The sequence below is a fragment of the Macrotis lagotis genome, chromosome X (assembly GCF_037893015.1).
Source record: "Macrotis lagotis isolate mMagLag1 chromosome X, bilby.v1.9.chrom.fasta, whole genome shotgun sequence".
In the NCBI taxonomy this organism is placed as follows: domain Eukaryota; kingdom Metazoa; phylum Chordata; class Mammalia; order Peramelemorphia; family Peramelidae; genus Macrotis; species Macrotis lagotis.
The window spans coordinates 396,360,646-396,383,621 of record NC_133666.1 but is presented as its reverse complement, the minus strand read 5'-3'; the positions used below and the strand labels follow the sequence as shown (position 1 = coordinate 396,383,621).

At 38.0% G+C, this 22,976-nt stretch overlaps 1 protein-coding gene across 2 annotated transcripts in view; it reads left to right on the top strand.

Moving 5' to 3' along the window:
- The first annotated feature begins 2,558 nt into the window (after nt 1-2,558).
- Nucleotides 2,559-22,976, top strand: part of PKIA (cAMP-dependent protein kinase inhibitor alpha) — an 80,062-nt gene continuing 59,644 nt past the window's right edge. Inside the window, exon 1 of one of the 2 annotated variants that reach the window (XM_074200139.1) lies at nt 2,559-2,665. In XM_074200139.1, the coding sequence (XP_074056240.1) occupies nt 2,651-2,665 (15 nt within the window). In that variant the 5' untranslated portion in view covers nt 2,559-2,650. Of the gene's footprint in view, nt 2,666-3,257; nt 3,332-22,976 lie in introns of those variants that run through there. The other variant, XM_074200141.1, reaches the window with a different exon arrangement.

The following is a 22,976-nucleotide window of genomic DNA, read 5'->3' as shown; positions in this document are numbered from 1 at the left end:
AGATCCATAGTTATTTCTTTCCTGAAGTAAGTATACCTATAGAAAGACAAGTTTCTGAGCTTTTCTAATCATTTGTCTTCCAGAGTTTGTAATTAACATATGAAGAGATAACATTCCTCATCTCACAAAGGAAAGAAATCAGACTTTTTTTAACCAGGAATAAGTTCTGACAATGTAAAGACTGACAAATTGCCTTCTGTGGGTGGGTGGGGAGAGGGAAGTAAGATTAGGGGAAAAAATTGTATAACTCAAAATAAATAAAATCTTTAATTATAGAAAGGAATATAGTTTTGAAATACTTACTAATCTTAAATACACAAATAAAATTCCTTAAAGAAATGAAGAATGACAAAAAAAAATTGGAATGATAGTTAAGTGCTCATGTTGGGCCTTGCCAATATAATAAAAATGATAACTAAATTAACACAATTAGTGCTATATTGAACTACCAAAAGAAGATATAGAGCTTTATGGAGCTTGACTAAATCATAGCAAAAAGACATTTTAATATGATCAATATACATGTATACACACATAAAACACATATATATGCAAACATATGTATTCTCAAGACATTCAAATACAATTGCAAAGAACCCTTTAAAAATAAAGTGACAAATAATTGGAAGAATATTTATTGCTTATAGTTGGGTCAAACCAATATAATAAAAATACTCATATCAATCTATAGATTAAGTGCTTACCAAAAATAACAAAAGGTTATCTGAATCTTAAGGGAAACTAAGAAAATACATTCACATATTATGAATAAACCTATCAGAAAAATGAAAAAAGTACAATTATCAGTTCATTTCCACTTTAAGCATGAACTTGAGCAGTTATCCTTTTGATGTCCTAATGACTCAGTTTCTCTTGTAGGAAGTTTTGGGTCTCAACAGCTCCCATTAAGGTGAGACATATGTTTAAAGTAAGACTGAAAATTCTTTTTTATAATAAGGAAAGGACAAGGAGTATGAAAATTTGGTTTTACTATTTTAGAGATCATTGGTAATCTTGGAGATGCTGGTTTCAGTGTGGAAATAGCAGTAAGAGACAGAAGGAAAAACATTCTATGAATGCTTTATACATCACCAAATTTAGCCTACCCTGTAGGAGCTTAGCTGGGAAGTCCCAAGCTCAAAGCTGTGCAAATTCAATCAGATTTAATACAACTTTTACATTAAGCATGAATCTGTACAATCTCCAACAACAAACCACTCTGTGTTAGTTTAAAACACCCTGAGAGGACCCTCCCTATTTCTGTAAAAGACCTTAAATAAAGAGAATTGTGCTGCTCTTGCCCCAGGTAGAGAATTCTCCTCTCCTTTCACACACCCCCGGCTTACAGGTTCTTTTCTGTGATCTAAATTAACAGATTTTGTGGTTAAACCATTTACACTGAAACGTAAATGAGACATAAACTGGGATTTTATGTGTTCCCTTTTTAAAAGATCCACAGGTCTTGAGCTTCTGTTGGGGAGTATCTTTTCAAATCCCAGAAATTTAAATCAGGCGAAAGTGGGATTCCAGGGTTAACAGTCTCTAAATTGAGGTTGGGGTGAAGAAAATTCCTGTTTCAGGCTCAGGATGGACAGGGTGGGAGGGGGTCTGAGGTCCCTTCCAAGGCTGAGCTTTTGTGATTTCTCTACTTTCTTGAATGTCAGACATTTAATGAGGGCTTAGGTTGGAGGAAGTGTCTGTCCCTTCTGCAGTCCCTGAAGGCAGCTTTCCCCTGCAATGACGAAAGCTTCCAGTACTTTCCCATTAGAAGTAATGCTAGCTTTTGAATTTTAGGTGCACTCTTCTCCTACGGGAAAATGGCCTTGTTGGAATCACTGCATCTAGCTCTGCGAGGCATCTCTTGGGTGGTTTCACTGACTCGGGGCTAAGCCTGGGAATTCATTTAGACCATGTCGTCATTAAAATACAAAACAGGACTGGTCTGGTCTGGTCCGGCCACCAGCCCGGGTCTTTCCTTCAGTTACCGAAATTTGTCATTGGACCTCTATAACAGCATAAGTTGGCTAATTGCTTCCCATGTTTTACACGTTTGGAGGGTTGATTTTTTTCCCCATTGTTGTCATTTGTCCCTAGCTTTTTGCTTAGGCTGCAATCAGGAGAGTCGGGTAAATGCAGTGCGGGATGGAAGACCCCCAGTCCGCAAACTGTGGGTGCGCGGCGGGCGGGTCCACCTGCAGTCCGGCCTGCCTCCCCGCCCCCGTGCAGTCCGGCCTGCCTCCCCGCCCCCGCGCCCTAGCTCCGCGTGCTGCAGGGCCGCACGCCCCCGGCGGCCGGCTCACTCGGCGGCCCCGCCGGCCGGGCTGCGGTCTACCGCATCGCCGCAAACTCCTCCCACCCCCTTGACAAAGGGGCCCGCTCCCCCCGCCTGCGCCCCCCTCCCCTGCCCGCTCCTCTGCGGCTCCGCGCTTCCCGCAGGTGGCGCGGGAGGGAAGCGCCGCAGAGCGGCTCGGGGCTGCCAGGGCTGGGGACGGCGGCGGCGAGGCCCCACCCCGCCTCTGCGGTGCCCCTCCGGCGGCACAAGCACGTCCCACTCTGCTGAGGGCAGCGCTCCAGGTCGCCTCTCCTCCCTTCCCCGCCTCTTTGCGGCTCTGCAGTTAGCAGCGGCAGACGCACGCCGGGCTGGTGCAGGATGGATTTCGCTACCGTGAGTGGCTCCGGGGCCGGGTTTTTTTCTGTTTTATTTCTTTGTTTTCATTGTTTCCGTTCCGCGGGCTTCGGGACGGGGAATGGGGCGGGCAGGGGGCGCGGGATCGGGAGCTTCCCTTTGTGAGCCCGTTTGGAGCCGGTGCGCGTCCCGGGCTTTCCCCGGGAAGGACGGGAGGCGAGGCTGGGGCCCGGCGGAGGGGGCCCGGCTCCAGCCGCTGGAGCTCTCCATCCGGCGGGAACGCCAGGGGAGCGCTCGGGGCGCGGAGCGCTTCTGCCCGGGGGGGGCGCCTCGCCCGCCCGTGCCCCGCGCTTCCCCGGGCCCGCAGCTTCGTCTGGAAGGGGCTCAAGTCGGGGGCACAGCGCGCGGGCGCGCGCGGGGCCCCCGCTCCCGGCGGGGCGCGCTCCGGGGGGCGCGGCGAGGCCGGGCCTCCCCCCCGCGGCTGGCGGCGCAGTGTGGTGATCCGCGCCGAGGCGGGCGGCGAGGCGGGGGGAGGCGGCGGGGGGCGATGACTTCATGCGCGCGGCCCGAGCCGGCGGGGAGTGGAGCCGCCGCCGCCGCCGCCGCCCGAGCGCGGGAGGAGCGGGGCGCGGGGAGCCCGGGCCGGGGCGCCGGCGCCGCGGGAGCAGCGGGAGCAGGAGGATGCGCTGAGCGGGTCTGGGCCAGGTAAGCGAGGCCGGGCCGGCGAGGCCGGGCCAGGTAAGCGAGGGAGGCCGGGCCGGGCCAGCGAGGCCGCGCCGCTCCGCAGGGAAGGGAGGGGGCTGCGCGGGGCGCCCGCACTGCGGCAGCGCGGCCTCTGATGGAGTAATCTCTCTTTTTTGCAAAGCCGCAGGTCGGGAGGGGTTTTTTAAAATAGAAAAAAAACGGGTTTTCTCCGCCTTTGGAGAAGCTGAGGAGGATGGGCCCGCCGCCGGCAGGCTTCTCTCCTCCGCCGGGGTGGGAACAGCCTCCTGCGCCCCCCTTCTCCCCCCAGGGAGCGGGGCCCCGTTCCCCAAAGCCAACATCCCCCCGCGGACCCCGAGAACATTAGCTTTCTGCACCCCCATCCGTTGTTGGCCAAAGTGGATGGCTCCACAGGTATTGCCGAGCGCCTCCACGCCACGCATTCCTCCTGCTCAGCCCGATGCACCCGCTCACACACTTTGTCTCCATCCAGTCGTTTCAAACACCCAGGAAGGGTATGGCTGTGCCAGGCTCATTGCAAACTCTTCCTCCTGCCCGGGCAGCCGCTGCCCGCAGGAGCCTCCAGAGGAACCCCCCCCCCCCCCGCGACGCGGCTGGGGCAGCTCAGCTGTGGGCACTGCCCCTGGCGGGAGGCCGAAGCGAGGGGGCATGGTGGGCGCAGCGCCGCCCAGCTGCTTGGGCCCCGGTGTGGGCAGTGATGCACCCTTCCTTCATGTCTCCGCATCCCCTGCGCCTCCCTCCATCTGTTAGCTCCAGGGAAAAGCCTTCCCAACTGTGTCAACTCAGGATTCCCCTTTAAACCGCAAAATGCGGTGCATGAAAGCGGTTCAGGCCTATTTCACTGCATTACTTTTTTTTTTTTGTACCAGCCACCGTGTTGTCTGCATTGGGGCATTGAAATCCATGTTATATGCAAAGTACTTGGGGGTGTCTCCTCTCTAATCTGGAGATTCCTGTGGATTTCTTTTTTTTTTTAGGTCTATTAATCTCTTTATATTTTTTGACAGCCAAAATGAAAAGGTTGATGCCCCAGCCCATTTATTCCCCACCTCCATGGCTTCTCCATGACTCTGGTTAAAAGTATTTAGATGAAATTGCTACAAATGGATAATTTCGATGCGTAAAGATTTAGAAATATGTCACCCAACAGACAATTTGTTTTATGTCGTGAATCCTGCAGTGGTAGTCTGCTTCAATTAATCCTTTATCTTTCAACAATGCAATTTTATTTTAATAGAAAAAGTAGAGCAAAATTATTTTGTTATCTTTACCAGCTTCCTGATGTGTTTTTGGCCATAAAACAAGCTGGAACCCCCCCCCCCCAACATTTTCTTGGGACTCAGTTACAAATAGACTCCAAGTAGCACTGCATGTGTATTATATATGCCTGTTATTGTTTTGGGAAGTCTGACTCCTAAAATGATTGAAGAAATGGAATTATCACTAAAAATATAGGTCAGAGAAGGCAATAGGAATATGCAATTCTCTACATTTCTAATAAATTTTACCTTATGGTGGTATTTTCTGAAACTGTCATGCTAAATTTTCAAGAGTCCAGCCCAGAGTTACAAAGTTCTTAAGTTTATATTTAGATCTTAAGAGAATTTTTTTGATATTTATTTTAAAACTTAAGACAATCTTCTTTTGAGAAGGTAGTGCTAGGGTATGAAAGGTGTAGAAATCTTTCTTACAGAAATAACTTTTTAAAGGAAGTGTGACCCTGTAATTATTAATTGCATTAAGTAATCAAATTAATTTGATTGGCTGGCATTGATAGCTATCAGCTACAGTGGATGTAGTCATTTTATAGATGTTGGGATGGAAGGGAAAGAAAGAACAGCATTGATAGGGTCAGGGAAGAATTTAACATGAAAGAAAGGAGAAGAAAACCTAATGTTGGTTTGGGAGTGCTTTTAATTTATCTGTACAGTTCTCTTAAAAAACTTCACTCTTGAAAAATGAGTCTGAATTCAGAACATGGGAGACAAAAGAGTATTCAGTTAACTACGCTACTACTTTTTCCTAGAGCAGAGACAAAATTTAATTTATTATTAGACCTAAGGGTGGTCTTCAAAAATAGTGGTAGAAAGAAAACAATTTTAGTAATGAGTGCTAAGGGAGCAGCAGGTAGGTTGTTGATGTGGTACTATGTATTATCTGAAATTTTTCAGTTATATATCTAACCCATGAAATCACAGATAATATTAGAAAAAATGTATAAAAATGATCTGTTTACAATCAAATCATCCTTTAGTACCATCATTCATGCTACTAAGTGGTATTGAAAAAACAAGGATTGGTCATTCACCTATTACTTGCTCAATTGTAAACTATGCATTTTCCACTTAAATAACCTTGAATTTCCTTATCTGCGTAGATGTTGTATCCCCCAATAGAATGTAAACCCCTTGAAGGCAGAGACTAGCTTATTTTTAATTTTATTTTTTTATATTTCAGGATGTAATACAGAACCTTGTGCATTGCAGATCACATTTGTTATGAATGTATGGAATTTAAATTTGACTAGTATAAAAACTAATGGTAGATTTGTGACTGATGTTGATTTCAATATCTATCTATATTTTTCTTTCAAAAAGATCTCATTTTAGGGGTGTGGCCTCCATTCAGACCTATATAATTACGTCTTCAGTCACCACTGAGAATTGAGCATAGATGAAACGACTGGAATTTCAACTGGAAAGATTCAGATTTGCTATATAGAAGAAAGTCTCTGGTATCTTTTCCTTGACTCCATTCTGTGCTACCAAGCCTAGTCATCTTTACCGTGTATGCTAAAGTTTTGTATTTATAGTCATGTGACTGGGACTTGCAAGGATGAGGGTGAGAGAACTCAGATTGGGGTTTCCATGAAGCTTTCCCTGTCAAGCTGAGGCATCACAGAGTAGATACTTAGTGCTTATGAATCTATAGTCTTTATCAAGTTATTTAACACCTAATTATATATTATCTTGTATTGTTTTGTTGCTAGTACCTGTGAGTTAGTCTTCTCTTCTGGAATAGATTTTAAGCTTTTTGAGGTAAGGTGCATGTTTTATACATATTATTCGTTGGTACTTTGTACAATCATTCAATTGGTACTTATTGATGGTAAAAATTTTTTTAAAATAATTATTAGCAAAAATTTCATAAACCCAGAGATTAGAATATGTTGCTAATAACTAAGGTAAGATTTTTTAAAGAACAGTCATAATTTTTTTGACTCTTGGGCATTTTCCAAATTAAACCTATCAGAAAACAGGGAAAAATTTGCTTTGGGTGGTATGCTTGTCTTATATACTTGCAATTCTTTTATATTTCTCTGAGTCTGGGTGAGGGTTTAATCTTTGAAATACCACAGTCTTCCAGTTATATAAGCAAGAAAGTTTCCCTTTTATTTCCTCCTCACATTCGGCTGAAGGTCTTATATGTCACCTTGAGATTGAACTAAAACAGTATTTGTTTATAATCTTTAATGTGTATAAAGCCCTAGATTAATGAAAGTTATTCTTTCTCTCCCGGACTTTGGTTTGTCCTCATCTGTGAAATGAGGTTCTTAGACTGAATATTCCCTTTCAACTCTAGAAACATTATAAGATTTTAGATCTGGAAGGGAATGGATCTTAAAGATGCTGTTGTAATTCATTTTAGAAACTCAGGGTATTTAAGTGATTTGTTCAAAGCCATAGCTAATTGAGAGAGAGGTGGTTACATTTCTATAGCCTTAAGTTTTAAAAAGCACTTAACCTCATGGCAACCCTGTAATCTAGGTAGTCCTTATTCCTGTTTTAAAGTAGGAAACAGCTTCAAATATTAAGTGACCTGTCCTGGGTCATACAGTTGCTAAAAACCCAGTATTTGAATTCAGATGCCTCCTGACTGCCAGTCTAATTCTCCTTTATTGACGACTAATATGAAGGGGACCTTTCTTTACAGTCCAAAATTTGAAGAAAATTAATGCAGTTATTTTTTATTTTATAATAGGAGTCAGTAGTTTTCTTTTAAGTTCAATGCTATCAACTCCTTTTATTCTGACCAAACTATTGCTTTTTTGGAGGAATAAGAAAAGGGAGGTGAGAGTGTCTGCTTGGAATAATCAAAAGACACTGGATTGAAGCAAATGTTTATGGGAAAGTGGGCTCTAAATATTTGGTACTTGAGATGTTCTAGAGTGAATATTCTACTATGCTATTCCAGTAAATATCTTTACTTTGGGGATTTGGGGTCTTGGAAAATTTTATCTACTTATATCTTATGAATTTTCTATCCATTAAGAAATTATTTTATATCAAAAATTTACTAAATATTTATTAGGTGCTTGGCATTATGCTGTACAATGGTGCTATAAAAATGAATAAAAGCTATTCCTGTCTTCAATTATCTTATCTGCTAAAGTTCTCAAGGATGTGCAATACAAAAACACAGATAAATATAAGGCCATGTGTGACAAATGTTTCAGGGGTTTCAGACAAAGGAGCATAGAAATTCAGAGGAAGGTGAGATTACTTCTGTGACAGAACAGGTAAGACTTCATATTGAAAGTAACATTTGAACTAGACATCAGTAGACTTTCAACAGATAAAAATGACTAACATAAAGGAATGGTGGGGCAGGAACTAATAGGGAGAAGAGGTAAATGATATTTCAGGAGATGAGTCTAGAAAAGTAAAACATGGAAGAGTATGATATATGTACCGGTTTGGATGATGAGGATACTTGTCAAAGAACATCAGAGGTTTTTTCCTTTTAAAATCAAAATTACAAGGACAGTTCAAACCTCTTAGCCATATGGTCCTCAGTGTTTGGTTTTCTTCTGCACTAAGGAATGATCATTTTTAGTTCTCTCTCTTATATATATATATATATATATATATATATATATATATATATATATATATATATATATATATAGTTACATACATCTGTGTGTGCATGCATGCTAGAAGGGAAAATTTTGGAACATGGAGAAATTTCAGCTAATTACATCTATACTGTTCTCTGCCCTTCCTTAATTATTCAGACCTAGTATTATGACCTTTTCCATCAAGTTGACGCTTTTATAGATAATAACAAGGCTAGCATTTATATAATTCTTGAAGCACTGTACCTGTTATTGTATTTGAACTTACAAAAGCTCTGGGAAGTCCTTCTGTTATCCTGATTTTATAGATTAGAACACTGAAGCTGAAAGGTTATGTGATTTCCCCCAGCATTACACAACTACTGAGTGTCTGAGCCAAAATTTGAACTTTTAAAAAAAAAATTATTCATTTAAGGCAATGGGGATAAGTGACTTGCCCAAGGTCACACAGCAAGGTAATTATTAAGTGTCTGAAGCTGGATTTGAACTCAAGTCCTCCTGACTCCAGAGCCAGGGCTCTATCTGCTGTGCTACATAGCTGCTCAGAACTTTGGTTTCTTGACTCTTTAACCCAGTGCTCAGTTCTCTGCAACATTTAACTGCCTCCATAAGTGCACTATTTAAAACACACACACACACAGACACACGTCTCTTTCACCACAATAATTAATGATACCATGATAAATTAGCAACATAATAATACTTTAGATTTGTACCCATTTTTATCATGTCATTAGATTATAAATAATATTTTCTGACAGTATTTAAGGTAATTCTTTGTGCTCTAGAAAGCACCATGAAAATCCCATAAATACAGTCTTCTAATGTCACTAGAAAATAAAGGCTAGTCAAAGCAAGGGTTAGTTAGGCCAGAGCATTCCAGAAAGTTCTCTGAATCTCAGAAATCCTAAAATGTCAGGTTTTCTGATTTTTCCAATTCAGTGTTCTTTTATAAAGGTTATTAAAGGATGGTCAGCCCTCAAGAGTTGTTTGAGAATACAGAAGGATTTTTGCAAAAGAATGATCTGAATAGCTTTACTTTGGTGTCTCGGTGTTTTATCCTATCTGCCTTAAAGGTGATGTGAAACATAAAATAGCATGAAATGTTACTAAAATGAAGATAATTATAGGATAGTGTGCACTCACCATTTTCTAAAGTGACTGGAATATGAATGTGTGTATTTGGATGCTTAAAAAGATTTCCTAAAAGATCTTAAATTGCCAATAACTGTTGGGATTTCCAACAACTCCAAGACAGATCACCAATTGTGGCAGATCCTAATAAGATTAAGCAGGTTTGGATTATAGACCTGAAATTTGGAAATATAGCCTATTAAAAAATTTGATATCAAAGTGTTAGTTTTTTTCAAGTGTAGCAACCTTTGAACACATTCTAAAAAAGTTGTAGTTTGACCTACATGGATATCACTGAAATCTTTTAAAATTATTTTTAAGACTACTTAAGCAAAATTTATTTGGGGACACATTTTTTAATGCTCTATAAGGCAGAATTTTCATGTCTTTCTTCTTTAATCCAGTCAAGATTTGAAAGACCAAAGCTGTCATCTAATATGCATTTCAAGATTCCCAGTTGGAGTTCATAGTACTTAGAGTTAGTAGTCTCAGGAAGTCATCTAGTCAAATATACCCATTTTATGGATGAGGATGCAGAAAGGAGGTGGTGTGCTAAGGCAGGATTTGAACCTAGGTTCTCAAACTCCAGGACTTTCTCATTCTATTTTACTCTGATGTTGGCAAATACATATTATACCAACTCTTTGTGTGTGTGTGTGTGTGTGTGTGTGTGTGTGTGTGTGTGTGTGTGTGCAGGAGGGGGAGGCAAGGAATGCCACAATTAAAGATTAATGAAAATTAAAATGTATTTTTTCCCCTATCCAATTAGTGAACTTTTTGGTTTTCTGTGGTTCCTAGATTAAAAAAAAAAGAACAAAAAAAGCAAAACCTTTTCTGTAGCAGATTTTTACCATAACTTCAAAATTGGGCAAGTTATCCAATGTAGCATGATACTTTTGGCCTATCAAATCTAATCCCATCATATTCTTTGCTGCTTTTTCTCATCTGCTTCAATTCAACCTGCACACAATAGAGGCTTCACATGGCCTAGGTCCTGGAAATACAAGGCCTAAATGAAATACGGTCCCAGCCCTGCTTCATGCAGAATTAGAATACATCTATAAATGTAACTGACCTATGTAAACCAAAGTCTAAAACCATTTGAAATATTCTGAGAAGGGGCGGCTAGGTGGCATAGTGGATAAAGCACCGGCTCTGGAGTCAGGAGTACCTGGGTTCAAATCCGGTTTCAGACACTTAATGATTATCTAGCTGTGTGGCCTTGGGCAAGCCACTTAACCCTGTTTGCCTTGCAAAAAACCTAAAAATGAAATAAAAGAAAAGAAATATTCTGAGAAGAGGCTGAACTGTAAGATGTTAAGTCATCTGAGGTGAACACAGCTGGTCCTTTTTTTGTTACATGGGAAGAGAAGACTTGACGTGTTCATGCATTTGTGCTAATTAAAACCTAAACATATGAAGGTAGGAACAGAGCAATTTGTCTTATGGCCAATTTTCCCGCCCCATAAACAGAAACTAAACGCTAAGTTATTAAGCTGACTTTAAAATGTCACTGCAGTATTTCTAGAGATAATCTCTTTTTCCTAGAACCCCACACACATTTGTATTTTTCCTTTGACTTGAGAGCACAAAAAATTCATTGGGCATTTGATATCCCCTGTATGATATATTCACATCTTGTTTCTTCAGTGATTGAAATATACCAAAAAATGACTAACTTTGTGATTTAGAGTTTAATTGCGCTTGAATATTTACCCATTTTCTAAATTTGGGTTTGCTGGGACCAGGAGAAATCAAGTTAGATATGAACCTGACACTCAATTTAACTGTTAAGAAAACTTATCCCGACTTCCCAAATCTAATACTACTTTTCCGAACAGTATATTGTGGTGGCAGATTTGAGTCCTATAAAAGTAAAAATCTGCCACAAATTCTTAGAAAGGATACTTATTGGGGAATAATATATTCTTTGTTTATTTTGTAGGGGGCCCCATGAGCACTTTTTTTTTTCATGACATCTTTGAAAGAAATGAATCATAACAAAGCATTATTCAACCACACTTCTTTCCATTAAGGAAACAGTGTAATGCGGTATAATGTAATAAATGGTCACCTCAGGATTGTGCTTTAATGAACTGGAAGAAGAGCTGATGTTAACCATTTGAGACATTCAGGGATCAGAATTCCCAATCCCTATTTACAGTCCTCACCAGTTAAAAGTTATCCAAGACATAAGTGAATCCTTAAGAAAAATTTTAAATTAAATCACAGCATGTCTGAGTTATGATAATATCAGTGACTTTTTGGTCCAGCCAATATCTGAAGAATTTTCACTATGAGGAAAAGGATCAAGCATTCGTTGATATTAGCTTTATTTATTTTCTTAATGTATTAAGTGCTTATGTGCAGGCATGGTTATAAGTACATCACAGATTTTTCATTTAAACCTCACAACAATTCTGGGTGATAGGTTATTATCCTATTTCATAGATGGAAAATTGAGTCTGAAAGAGGTTAAATTGGTAAATGTCTGAGAGCTGGTTCGAATTCAAGTCTCCCTGATGCCAGACTTCGAATTCGGTCCCCTTTGACATCTAACCAATTCAGGAGTCTTTGCTTAAAAACCTCCCTTTAGTTTACACACCAAATGAAGTTTAACTTTTTTCATTTCCATATTAGAGAAATTTAAACTTGAAATTATATTGTTTCACTTGGAAATTTAATGATGGTTAGCAAAAAAGTTCTAGGGACTAAAAATGCAGCCTATTATGGTGGTTTGAAAACTGAAACACTTTAGATTTGAAGATTAAATCTGGGTATCCTTCCTTTGATCATACATCTATTTACTATTTCTTTTGAAAGTCAGCAAACATTATTAAGGCCTTAATATGTGCCAGAAAAATCTGTGTTAAGTATAAGAAATAAAAAAGAAAAACCTGTCTTCAAAGACCTCATGTTCTAACATACACAGATATTCTAACATGTTATGTTCTAACAATACATATTGTTACATACGGACTATGTGAAGGCTAACCTTGGGGAAGGTATCTAAGCATTCCAGTTATGAGGCTTTCAGTTCCATTCCATTCCAGTAGAGGCACAGAGATGGAATGCTATCTCTGAGAAACTGCCAGTTAATCAATGTGTTTAGTCTACAGAATGAATGGTGGGTAATGATGTTTTAGAGAACTAGAAAGCTAGGAAAGGGGCTAGATTGTGAAGAGTTTTACATGCTAAATGAATTTGATTTGATCCAATAGAGAACTGTAGGCTAGGAAGGGGAATGACAATGAACAGTCCCACACTTGGGACCATTACTCTGATAGCTGTGGAGGATAATTTGGGGGGGGGGGGGTTGGAGATATACTTGAAGTAGGGAGACATTATGAGGCTCTTGTAGTAGTCTACGCATTCTTGAAACTAAGATGGTCATCTGTCATTAAGGAGATGGGAACATAGTTGAGATATCAGAGAAATAGGTTTTGGCAAATGATTGTCTATATAGGGGTGATGAGTGTCAATTCAAAGATGACACTGAGGTGACAATCCCAGGTGATATAACTATGGTGGTGAGCTGAGACATTTTAAAGAGGTGGGTTTGGGGAAAAGATAACAAATTCTGTTTTAGTTATGTTGCATTTGTTGTGCTTGTAGGATATCCAGGTAGAAATGTCTGGTGGTTTGATGGTGATAGAGGACTAGAACTCAGGAGAGATTTGACCTGAGTGCAACACAACTAACGGAGAAAGGGTGGAAGAAAATGTTCATAACTAGTGAAATTTGTTCGAGAAATCCTTCCAAAACTGAAGCTGACATTTCTCATGGTGCCCCATTCCCTGTGAATGGGGAAACTAAACATCTCAAAAAAGAGGCAGGTTTACTTTTCAAGAGATAAAGAGAATGAATATTCAAGGACCTGAGGTTGACATTGATATGTTCCAGGACAGGAATAGAGCACAGGCCCCCAACTCAGATTTCAGTGAGCTAATCTCTTGTTAGGACTCCACCAAGCTAATCTTTTCCTTAACCTTGTCCTGTTGGAATTAGAGTTTCCATTAAAACTGAGTATTAGGGTAGTGCAAGATAAGACTTAAAAGAAATCTGTGTAGAATAGGTAGATCTTTAGAAATGATAGAATAGATTAGTCTTTATAAGTGATAGAATAGGTGAAGGGATTCAGTAGCCCTTCACTAGTAGTTATAAAAACCAGTGTAGGCAACTGCTTTAACCTGTTAAAAGAAGTTGACAGTAATAAAGAGAGGCTTTTAAATTTTAATTAATCTTAATTTAATATTTTAATAAAATATGCCTTCCTTGAACATTTTTTATCCTATTTCACTGTGTTAGAAAGGAACTAGAGAGAGAAGCAAATCCTTGATCTGTTCAAATGGAACTCTAAACTATTTCCACTCTGCATTTAGTTTCTAGAGAGAATAAACCTATGTCTCACTATTGATCTAGCTTTCAAAAGTCATTACTTTATGGATAGTGAATCTAAAAACTAAATAGTTTGATAGAAGCATCCCAATGAATTTTTATTTTTTTTTTGTTTTTGGTAAGGCAATGGGGTTTAAGTGACTTGCCTAAGGTCACACAGGTAATTATTAAATATCTGAAGTTAGATTTGAACTCAGGTCCTCCTGACTCTAGGACCAGTTGTGCCACCTAACTGCGCCTTGAATCTTATTTTTTTTTTGAAGTTTTTCATTTCATCAGGTAAACTTTAATGCATTAAGAAATGGTGCCACTGCCAAAGCAGCATGGCTGCCTAAATGAACCATTTCCTTTTTTAATTTCTTGAAATGTACAGAATCAGAAGCAAACTGAATTGGTATAGAAATATGTCATTAGTGTTAAGATAGTGAAATACCAAAGCAGTTTGAGATAATCTCTGAACATGTTCTCTCCTCATTCCTTTGCATTAGAATGTTAAATAGCTTTTAATTATTTCTAGTTATAGGGCTATTGTCATTTTCCAGAACAATTGCAAAGCTATCATTTTGAAAGCTTTTTTAGCAATTAGGTTCCTTTTATGTCATCCCCTGCTAAGTTCCCTTTATTGTAACCACATGTCCAATAAAAAAACTCATGCAGCCTTTTGTCTAAGTTCTTGCTGTCATCCTTTCTTTTTTCTTAGCTTTCTTCCATTTAATAAGTATTAAACTAACACACACACACCCAACACAGGAGGCATTCTGGTTGGGAGGAAGATAGCTTGTCCTGCAGATTTTTGTATTTTCCTTAGTGCAAAAATAGTGTGATAGGCTTGGTGCATAGTTGATTGCTCAGTGTTAGGACTGAACTGTTAAATCTATGGTTTAGTCAGTTCCTCCATCTGTCTTGCTGGGAAAGTCCTCAGTGACAGAAGAGGTCAGTCCTAAGTTGACCTTTTCTATAATAAAATTTGCCAAATTTTGACCTAGTGAATGGGAGTAGGAATTAGGAAACAAGATTTCTGCATTTAACTTTTGTTTGAATAATTACATGATCCAGAAGTAGTCAATTGAATACATTGATTTGTATGTTTATATATACACATATAAACATACATGTACAAATAAATATATATTTTAATGTCTTGGATTCACCAGCTACATCTTTTTTCCCCTACCTTTTACCTTCTATGTTTTAGCTGCTTATTTAATCCCAGAATTGGTATTACTGAGCTTTAGTAAGAGTATAGATTATATTAATTTGGTGGGGAACACAAAAGTAATTATGAAATATTCTCTTTTTTAATAAAGGGAGGTAGGTAGTTTGTGCTTCCTCTTCTCAGCTACACAGGTGAAGACATTTTAAGGAGACAGTAGCTTTATTTTACAAAGGCCCTTTGACATTCACATCCTCCAGCAGAAACATTTGAAAGCAGTTGCAGCTATTCATACTAAGCCTCTGAGAAGTCCTCCAAAGTCAATCTTGAAAGAGATTTTTAGTTTTTCTTTGATGCCACTTTCTTTCCAGTAGATCAGAGGGCATTCCTGAAAGGTAATTTTATATATCTTCAGATGTTAAGTAGGTATTGATTATGAGGTGCATTGCTAGAACAGGAAACTAATTTCTCATATTGACTTATAAAAGTATCTTTATTGCTATGTTCATTTTATTTTTCATAAAGGACTCATAATTTGGGGGGCTCTTTCATCACTCTGAAATTCCATATATGGAGGAAATTTCAGATAAGTTCCTCTACCAATGGAGATCAATAACCTCTGCAGTTTATATTCTTAGAGCATTTTCCTTGGTTAAGTGAGTTGCTCATGGTCATGTAGCAAGTATATATCAAAGGCAGTTTTTGAACCTAGTTCTTCCTGACTTTAAGAGTGACCCTCTAATGGTTGTCTCTCAGTCTCATGTATGCATTGTTATCAATTGAATGACATGTGCTCATTACAAGTAACTATTAACTATGTAAAATTCTTTTTATATGACTATAGCTTTATTTTTTTATTTGTCATTTTTTTTACTTAATTTTTTTCCAATTACATGCAAAGATAGTTTTCAGCATTCATCCTTTGAAAGCTTTTCAGTTTCCACATTTTTCTACCACACTGCTGTCTCCCAGTGGGAGCAAGCAATCTGATAGGGGTTGTACATGTATAATCATGTTTAATATATTTCCATATTAGTCATGTTGTGAAAGAAGAATTAGTACTAAGGGGGGAAAGGGGAAAAAAAGAAGTTTTAAAAAATGAACATAGTTTTTTTTCCCCTCTGGATGTGAATGACATTTTCTATAACATCTCTCAGAATTGTCCTTGAATGTTATTTCTATCATAGTTGATCATCTCACAATATTTAATGTATACAATATTTTCCTGGTTCTGTTCATTTCACTTGGCATCAGTTCATGCAAGCCTTTCCAGGCTTTTCTGAAGTCCATCTGCTTAGGATTTATAAAGCAATAATATTCTATCCCATTCATATACCATACTTTGTTCAGCATTCCTCAATTGATGGGCATCCCTTCGATTTATATAAAGTTTTAAAGTTACCTCCTTTTCCTTCCTTTAGAAAAAAAGAGATATGCACTGGTACTTTGTGATGGATTTTTGTAGTATTTATAGTTTAATTTAACTCCTACACAATACTTGTTATTTAAGGGACACAACTTTTTTTTTCTAATGCAACTATTAAGTTTCTTTAAAGTCAACACATGAAGGAAGTCATGATTAAACTGGGAAGAGGTTGTCTCTAGATTCTTGTTCAACATCTACATTACTACAGTAATGCTGCAGTTAACAGTGTAATGGTATATAGTCAAATCCTAGTCAGGACATCTTGCTGAATTTAGTATAATATATTGTGATTGGCAGAGTCTGTTCATTTTCAGCCTAAGAGTGGTATAATTGAATTGTTATGGGTCAGAATTGAGTGGGTGGAAGTGAATTTTCTCTAGAGATTTAAGTCAAAATTACTGTTGATTCTTTTTTTGAATTCTTTAGTCTGTGTCAAATATCGATTCTTGGTCTCTTCCTGTCCTATAAGGATTGATACACACAGAAAAGTACATGCTGCTTTTTATATTAAAAGTAAAGTTCTGTAAATATCACTGCAGCTCTCCTACCTTAAATATTGCATTGAAGAAAAATTACATTTTTAAAACACATACAAATTGGAAGGAGAATTTTCAAAACAGTTCTAGTTGAAAATAATTGCAAATTCAGTGAATGTGTTTCTTTTCAAAAGTCTTTGCAGATGATTTTATTTTCTAAAAACCCTGTCTTACCACGTACATGTTTTTATATGTATGTAATTTCCTTTGATTTATTTTTAACTCTGACAGTATGAGACCAGTAAAGCCAAGTCTGTGGGGAAGAAGTTGAATTATCTCTCAGATGGAAATGTGCCCATATTCTGAAAAATGATCAGATTCCATTTATTTACTCAAAATGTTATGTGGTAGCTATCCAGAATGATAAAAAAAATAACATGGTGTACAACCTTCATTTGCCCAGAATTCAGCATTTGGAATAGAAACATCTTCATTTTGAACTGTTAGCTTAGACCATTAAACCACTCCGTTTTTATATCTGGAATCATGGAATTTTGTTATTTAGTCTCTTCATGACCCCTTGGGTCAATACTGTCCATGGATTTTCTTGACAAAGTTAATCAAATGGGATATTGCCATTTCCTTCAAACAGGTTTTAGTAACTTAGCCAGGGTAACCTAGGTAGTAAGCATCTGAGCCCAGGTTTGGACTCAGGTCTTCCCAATTCCTGGCTCTGTTCATTGAACCACTTAATAGCCTCCTCTTAAAGCACCTAATGTTCCTAGTTGGTCTCCCTTCCAGGTACTAACCAGACCTGACCCAGCTTACCTTCCAAGATCAGATAAAACTGGACCTGTTCAAGATGGTATCCTCATAGATCAGATTATGGAATAAGCCTCCTGCAAGATCTTTGCTTCTTTTCATTCTTTTCTGCAAGTGATAAATTTGTAATAGCAAATTCAGGATATTTGGAAGAATGAGATCTTATTTCCTTTGTAACAGCTCAAAGAGTATACTGACTATACATTTTTTGTGACTAAAAATATTGACAGTAATCTGTCACGTTTGCTTCTCCCTTTCTTCTTGCTGTACTCCCAAATGGGGACCTAGGTCAAAAAACAAATGAGATTAGCCCTTGGAATACTAGAGTTTGGGGATTCTTGATACAAAGTAGATTGGCATAGTGTGGATAGAATTGTTTGTGAGTCTTTCAGACTCACAGCTCACCTTTGAGGCCTACATTGTGCACCTTAGCAAGTCAGTAATTATATCTTATTGCCTCAGCAATTCTCTAGGACTAGGACAGGGGCTTATCTGCATTGATATAGGGGAATTTCTTACCAAGAGCTTCTTTTTTTTTTTTTTTAAAGGTTTTTGCAAGACAAATGGGGTTAAGTGGCTTGCCCAAGGCCACACAGCTAGCTAGGTAATTATTAAGTGTCTGAGGCCGGATTTGAACTCAAGTACTCCATACTCCAGGGCTGGTGCTCTATCCACTGTGCCACCTAGCTGCCCACCAAGAGCCTTTAATAGATAAAAATCATAACATTTTGACCCGTACATCTCCCCACTAGGTCATGACTTTTTTAATGACCACCAATAATAAAGACAATCTACTTGAAAAATGGAAGGATCAGTTCAATCAAGCAAGCATTTATTAAAGCACCTACTATATTTTGTCAATTAAAGATTCAAAGACAGCAATACAGTGCCTGCCCTTAAGGACTTTAGATGGGCATGTGCCTAAAATGAAGAGTGGATAGTAGAATGGGTCTCCTAGATGCCTAATGACAGGGAAGGAAGGTACAGTAGGCAAGGACTTCCATATGGCAGCTTATACCTGAGACTCCTAAGGATTCCAAGTTGATCTATAGAGAACTAGAATAGCATACTTTTCAAACACAATAGTACATTCTTATTATCTGTTTTATAAAATCAGCCCCCTTTTATAGCCCAGAAATACAGGATTGGACTGTCTCCCAGTAATAAGACCCAAGTGTTTTATTATACATCTGACATCAGACAGCTTTGTATTTAGGATGAGTTTAGCAGCAAATTCACATTTATATTTCCTTCAGAACTAATTAGGTAACTCTAGAAAACATAGACTACCCTTAATATAGTAAAGTAACAATAATCTAAAACAGAAAGCCAGAATTATGAAATGGGAATAAACTAAAATCTTTTACAGTTTAGTTCAGAAGTAAAATGAGACTATTCATTGTCTACAGAAACTGTTTGTGATAGTGTTGGAATTGCTAGCTACCTGTGGAGATTAGACCAGAAAAAAGTAGAGGGGCATAAACAGAAGTAAAGAGGAAACAATTCTCACTTTTGCAGACGTCATGATATACTTTGAGATTTCAAATAACTTCAGTGAAGTTGCAGGTTAAAAAATAAAGTCATGTAAGTCATCAGAATTCCTGTTTATTTCCATCAAAACCCAGAAATATAACTTACCCAATAGGGAAATAAGAAGGGAAGGGATAAAAGAAGTGTTTTGTTTGTGTATGTGTTTGTTTTTTGTTGGGTTTTTTTTAGGTTTTTTTGCAAGGCAGCCGGGGTTAAGTGGCTTGCCCAAGGCCACACAGCTAGGTAATTATTAAGTGTCTGAGACCAGGTTTGAATCCAGGTACTCCTGCCTCTAGGGCCGGTGCTTCATCCACTACGCCACCTAGCCGCCCTTTGTGTATGTGGAGTGAAGAGGATTGTAAATTCCTTTTAAGTCAATGACAATGTATAAAATACTTGGGAGTTTGTCTACTTAGATAAACACAAGAACTACATGAATATAATCACAAAACAATTTTTATGCCAAGAAAAACCTAAGTAATTGCTTATGAATAGAATGAAACAATACCAGAAATGACAACAATACTTAAATAAACCATGACATGTTAGGCAAAACAATGAATTTATCTAGAAGAAAAAAGGTCAAGGATTTTTAGGGGGGAATGGAAAAAAAATACAGATCCACCAATATTACTGCACAAAATGATCTATAGTACAATTTAAGAAAGAGAGTCTGATCACTGAAACAGATTAACTGTACAGTTAACAAAAAGGAAACAAATTGAGTGGTCAGTAAACCCAAAGGCCTCAGGAACTAAAATAAGGACTTCTAAATTTGAGAAAGACTGATGGGAAAAATTGAGAGCAGCTTGGCAGAAATATGGAAATTAAAGGATCAAAGAACAAATTATCCTTCAGATCAATGGCTTTAAAGGGGAAGAGTTGGTTTAAAAAAAACCATGGGAAAAAGAAAGGATCAGAGAAGGAAAAAATGGACAATTTAGATTACATAAAATTGAAAAGTTTTGCACAAACAATCAATCAACTAAAATTAGAGGGAGAACAGTTCACTAAGGAATTTTTTGGAGCAAGTTTCTTTGATAAAAGATCTCATTTTTTTAGATATATTAGAAACAGATAATCGAATAGCCATTCTCCAGTTGATAAATGCTCAAAGAATAAGTTTTCAATTAGAAATTTTTTAAGATCTCAAATTATTAATCAGAAAAATTTAAATTAAAACACACAGCACATTGACAAAAAGGGAAGATGATCACTGTTGGAGAAACTAGGTGAAAACAGGTACATTAATCAACTCTTGATAAAACTGAATTAGTATAGTCATTTTGGAGTTACATTTAGAAGAATACCCCCAGAATAGGTTATTAAAACTGTCTTTATAGTTTTGATTCCATGATACCACTATTAGACCTATACCCCTAAAGAGACGAATAGAAAAGAACCCATATATACAAATCTATAGACCCTCTTTTTTTTTGGTAACAAAGAACTGGAAACAAGCTAGTGGAAACATCAATTGGGAATTGACTGAACAATTTAGGCTTTATGAATGAATGTAATGCAATCCTATCATTCCCTAAGAAATTATGAAATAATTAGTTTCAGAGGAATTTGGGAAGACTTGCATAAACTGATACACAAAAATCAACTGAACAAGACTAGTAGAATAATATATACTACTTAATGACAATATTGTAAAATGAATATCTTATAAACATTTAACTGCTTTTAGAGGATGGAAGATGAATGATAGCTAATAGATGGTAGACTAAAACTTACAAAATGAGTTACTTTTTGTACATGACCAATAGGAAATTTCTTTTACTTGCTTATGTATATTTGGATTGCTTTTTTTGATTTCAGGTGAAAGGGAGAAAAAAATAAATGCTTATTTTTTTGGGGGGGGGAATAAGACCAGAAAATAAATAAGGGGAATCAATCCATAATTGTTTTTCCTAGTAAATTATTGATAAGAATGAGGTTTAAAATTGCAAAGACAATTTTATTACATTTTATGATGACAAGAGCAGAGATTCTTATTGTTCCCCTAAACTATATAGAAAACTGTCCCAGCAATTCTTTGTATTAAAAGGAACCAATGGGTAAATCTGGAATTTACTTGGAATATCAAAGAACAGCATGAAGGTCAAAAGTAAGGGAAAGGGTAGAGTGAGGGAATTTCTAGACTAATTGCTTAAAGACTTGAATAATTTGCTCATAAGTAAGTTGGCAAGATTTAAAAAAAGAAACATTAAGTTAATAATCTTCAAATCAAGTTAAGCAAATCTGTCCTTGAGAAGTTTGGGTTAAATTTTAAGTTTGTTTGCTTTTGTAAGTCTACTGTTCTTAGTTTCACAGCTAGTTTCCTAGAAATTTTGAAAGCTCAATTTGTGAGAAATAATTGATCACAGGTAGTTCATTTGCAAAAGTAGTCCCATCGGGAGGCTAGGTGGTGTGTTGGATAAAGTCCTGGCTCTGGAGTCAAGAGTACCTGAGTTCAAATCTGGCCTTGGACACTTAATAATTACCTAGCTGTGTGGCCCTGGGCAAGCCACTTAACCCCATTGCCTTGCAAAAAAAAAAAGTAGTCCCATCAACACTATTTCAGTCTAATTTTATGAGTTATCCTTCATTAGATGATTTGCTTTTTGTTCCTTTGTGCTAAATTTCCCATCTTGTATCCAGGAAGAGAATGATGCACAAAATCTTAAGTGTTTTTGAATAGACACCTTCAAAGTATTCATGTGCAGGGCAATTATTATTTTTCAATTCTAGGATAGTACTCCTTCTTGTTAGTGGTGAAGGGGAGGAAATAAACAATTTTATTTGCCAAATAACTTTGCTTAGCACTTTAAAAAATGTTGTCTTATTAGATTTTCACAATAGCTCTGCCACATAGGTGATGTTATTGTCCCCATCTTAGCAAATGAGGAAATTTTAGCTGGCAAAGGTTAAAGTGACTTTGCCTAGCGTCATACAGTAAGTTTCTCTGAGGCTGTATTTGCAGTCAAGTCTTGCCAACTCAGACCCAGCATTGGCTACTATATCACTAACAGTTTTTGTTCTGGCTACTCACAGAGGATGTTCTGAATTTTTAATTTCCTTTTTGCCTATGGTATTGTCCTTTTGAAAGGGACTACTTAAATGAAAAACTGACATATTTTCCTTTACAAAAGGAGCAATGATTCCTTGGAAAGCAGATTTTTTTTTTATGAGTGTGAAGATTTATGGCATGCTTTATTAAGGGGGGAAAACCGCTGTTGGATCTTTATTCAGATGCAGCAAGAGTACAAGAAAAACCAGTGTGATTATGGTCCTTTCTTTCTCCCTGCTTCCCTTCCCTCCTTACCCCCCCCCCTTTTCCTCCCTCTTTCTCCCTTTCCTTCTCTTTCTTTCTTCAAGAATCCCCTCCAAAATTGAGGATTGCAGATAATCTAATTTATTCACCTAAGAGGTGCTTTTAATTTTAAGATCCAACTTTTAGGTTCTTCAGAAATGGAATCCCATTTTTTTCTGGCTTTTGCTTTCAAAGCAGTTATCTGGAGATTTCTAATGGTTTACAAATGATAACTATGATATGCCTACCATTTCCAAAGTTACCCTTTTTAAGTTTTAAACATATGTTTTCCCCACAATCAGTGCCTCTTAAGTCATTGCTATTTCTTAGTCAACCTTCCTAAAAAAGGCAATTATTATTTTTTTTTTGGCAAGGCAGTGGGATTAAGTGACTTATCCAAGCTCACACAGCTAAGTAAATATAAATTGTCTGGGGCTGAATTTGAACTGAGATCCTCCTGACTCCAGGGCTGGTGTTCTATCCACTTTGCCACTATCTCCCCCAATTTCTTTGTGTTTAGAAAAAAAGATTT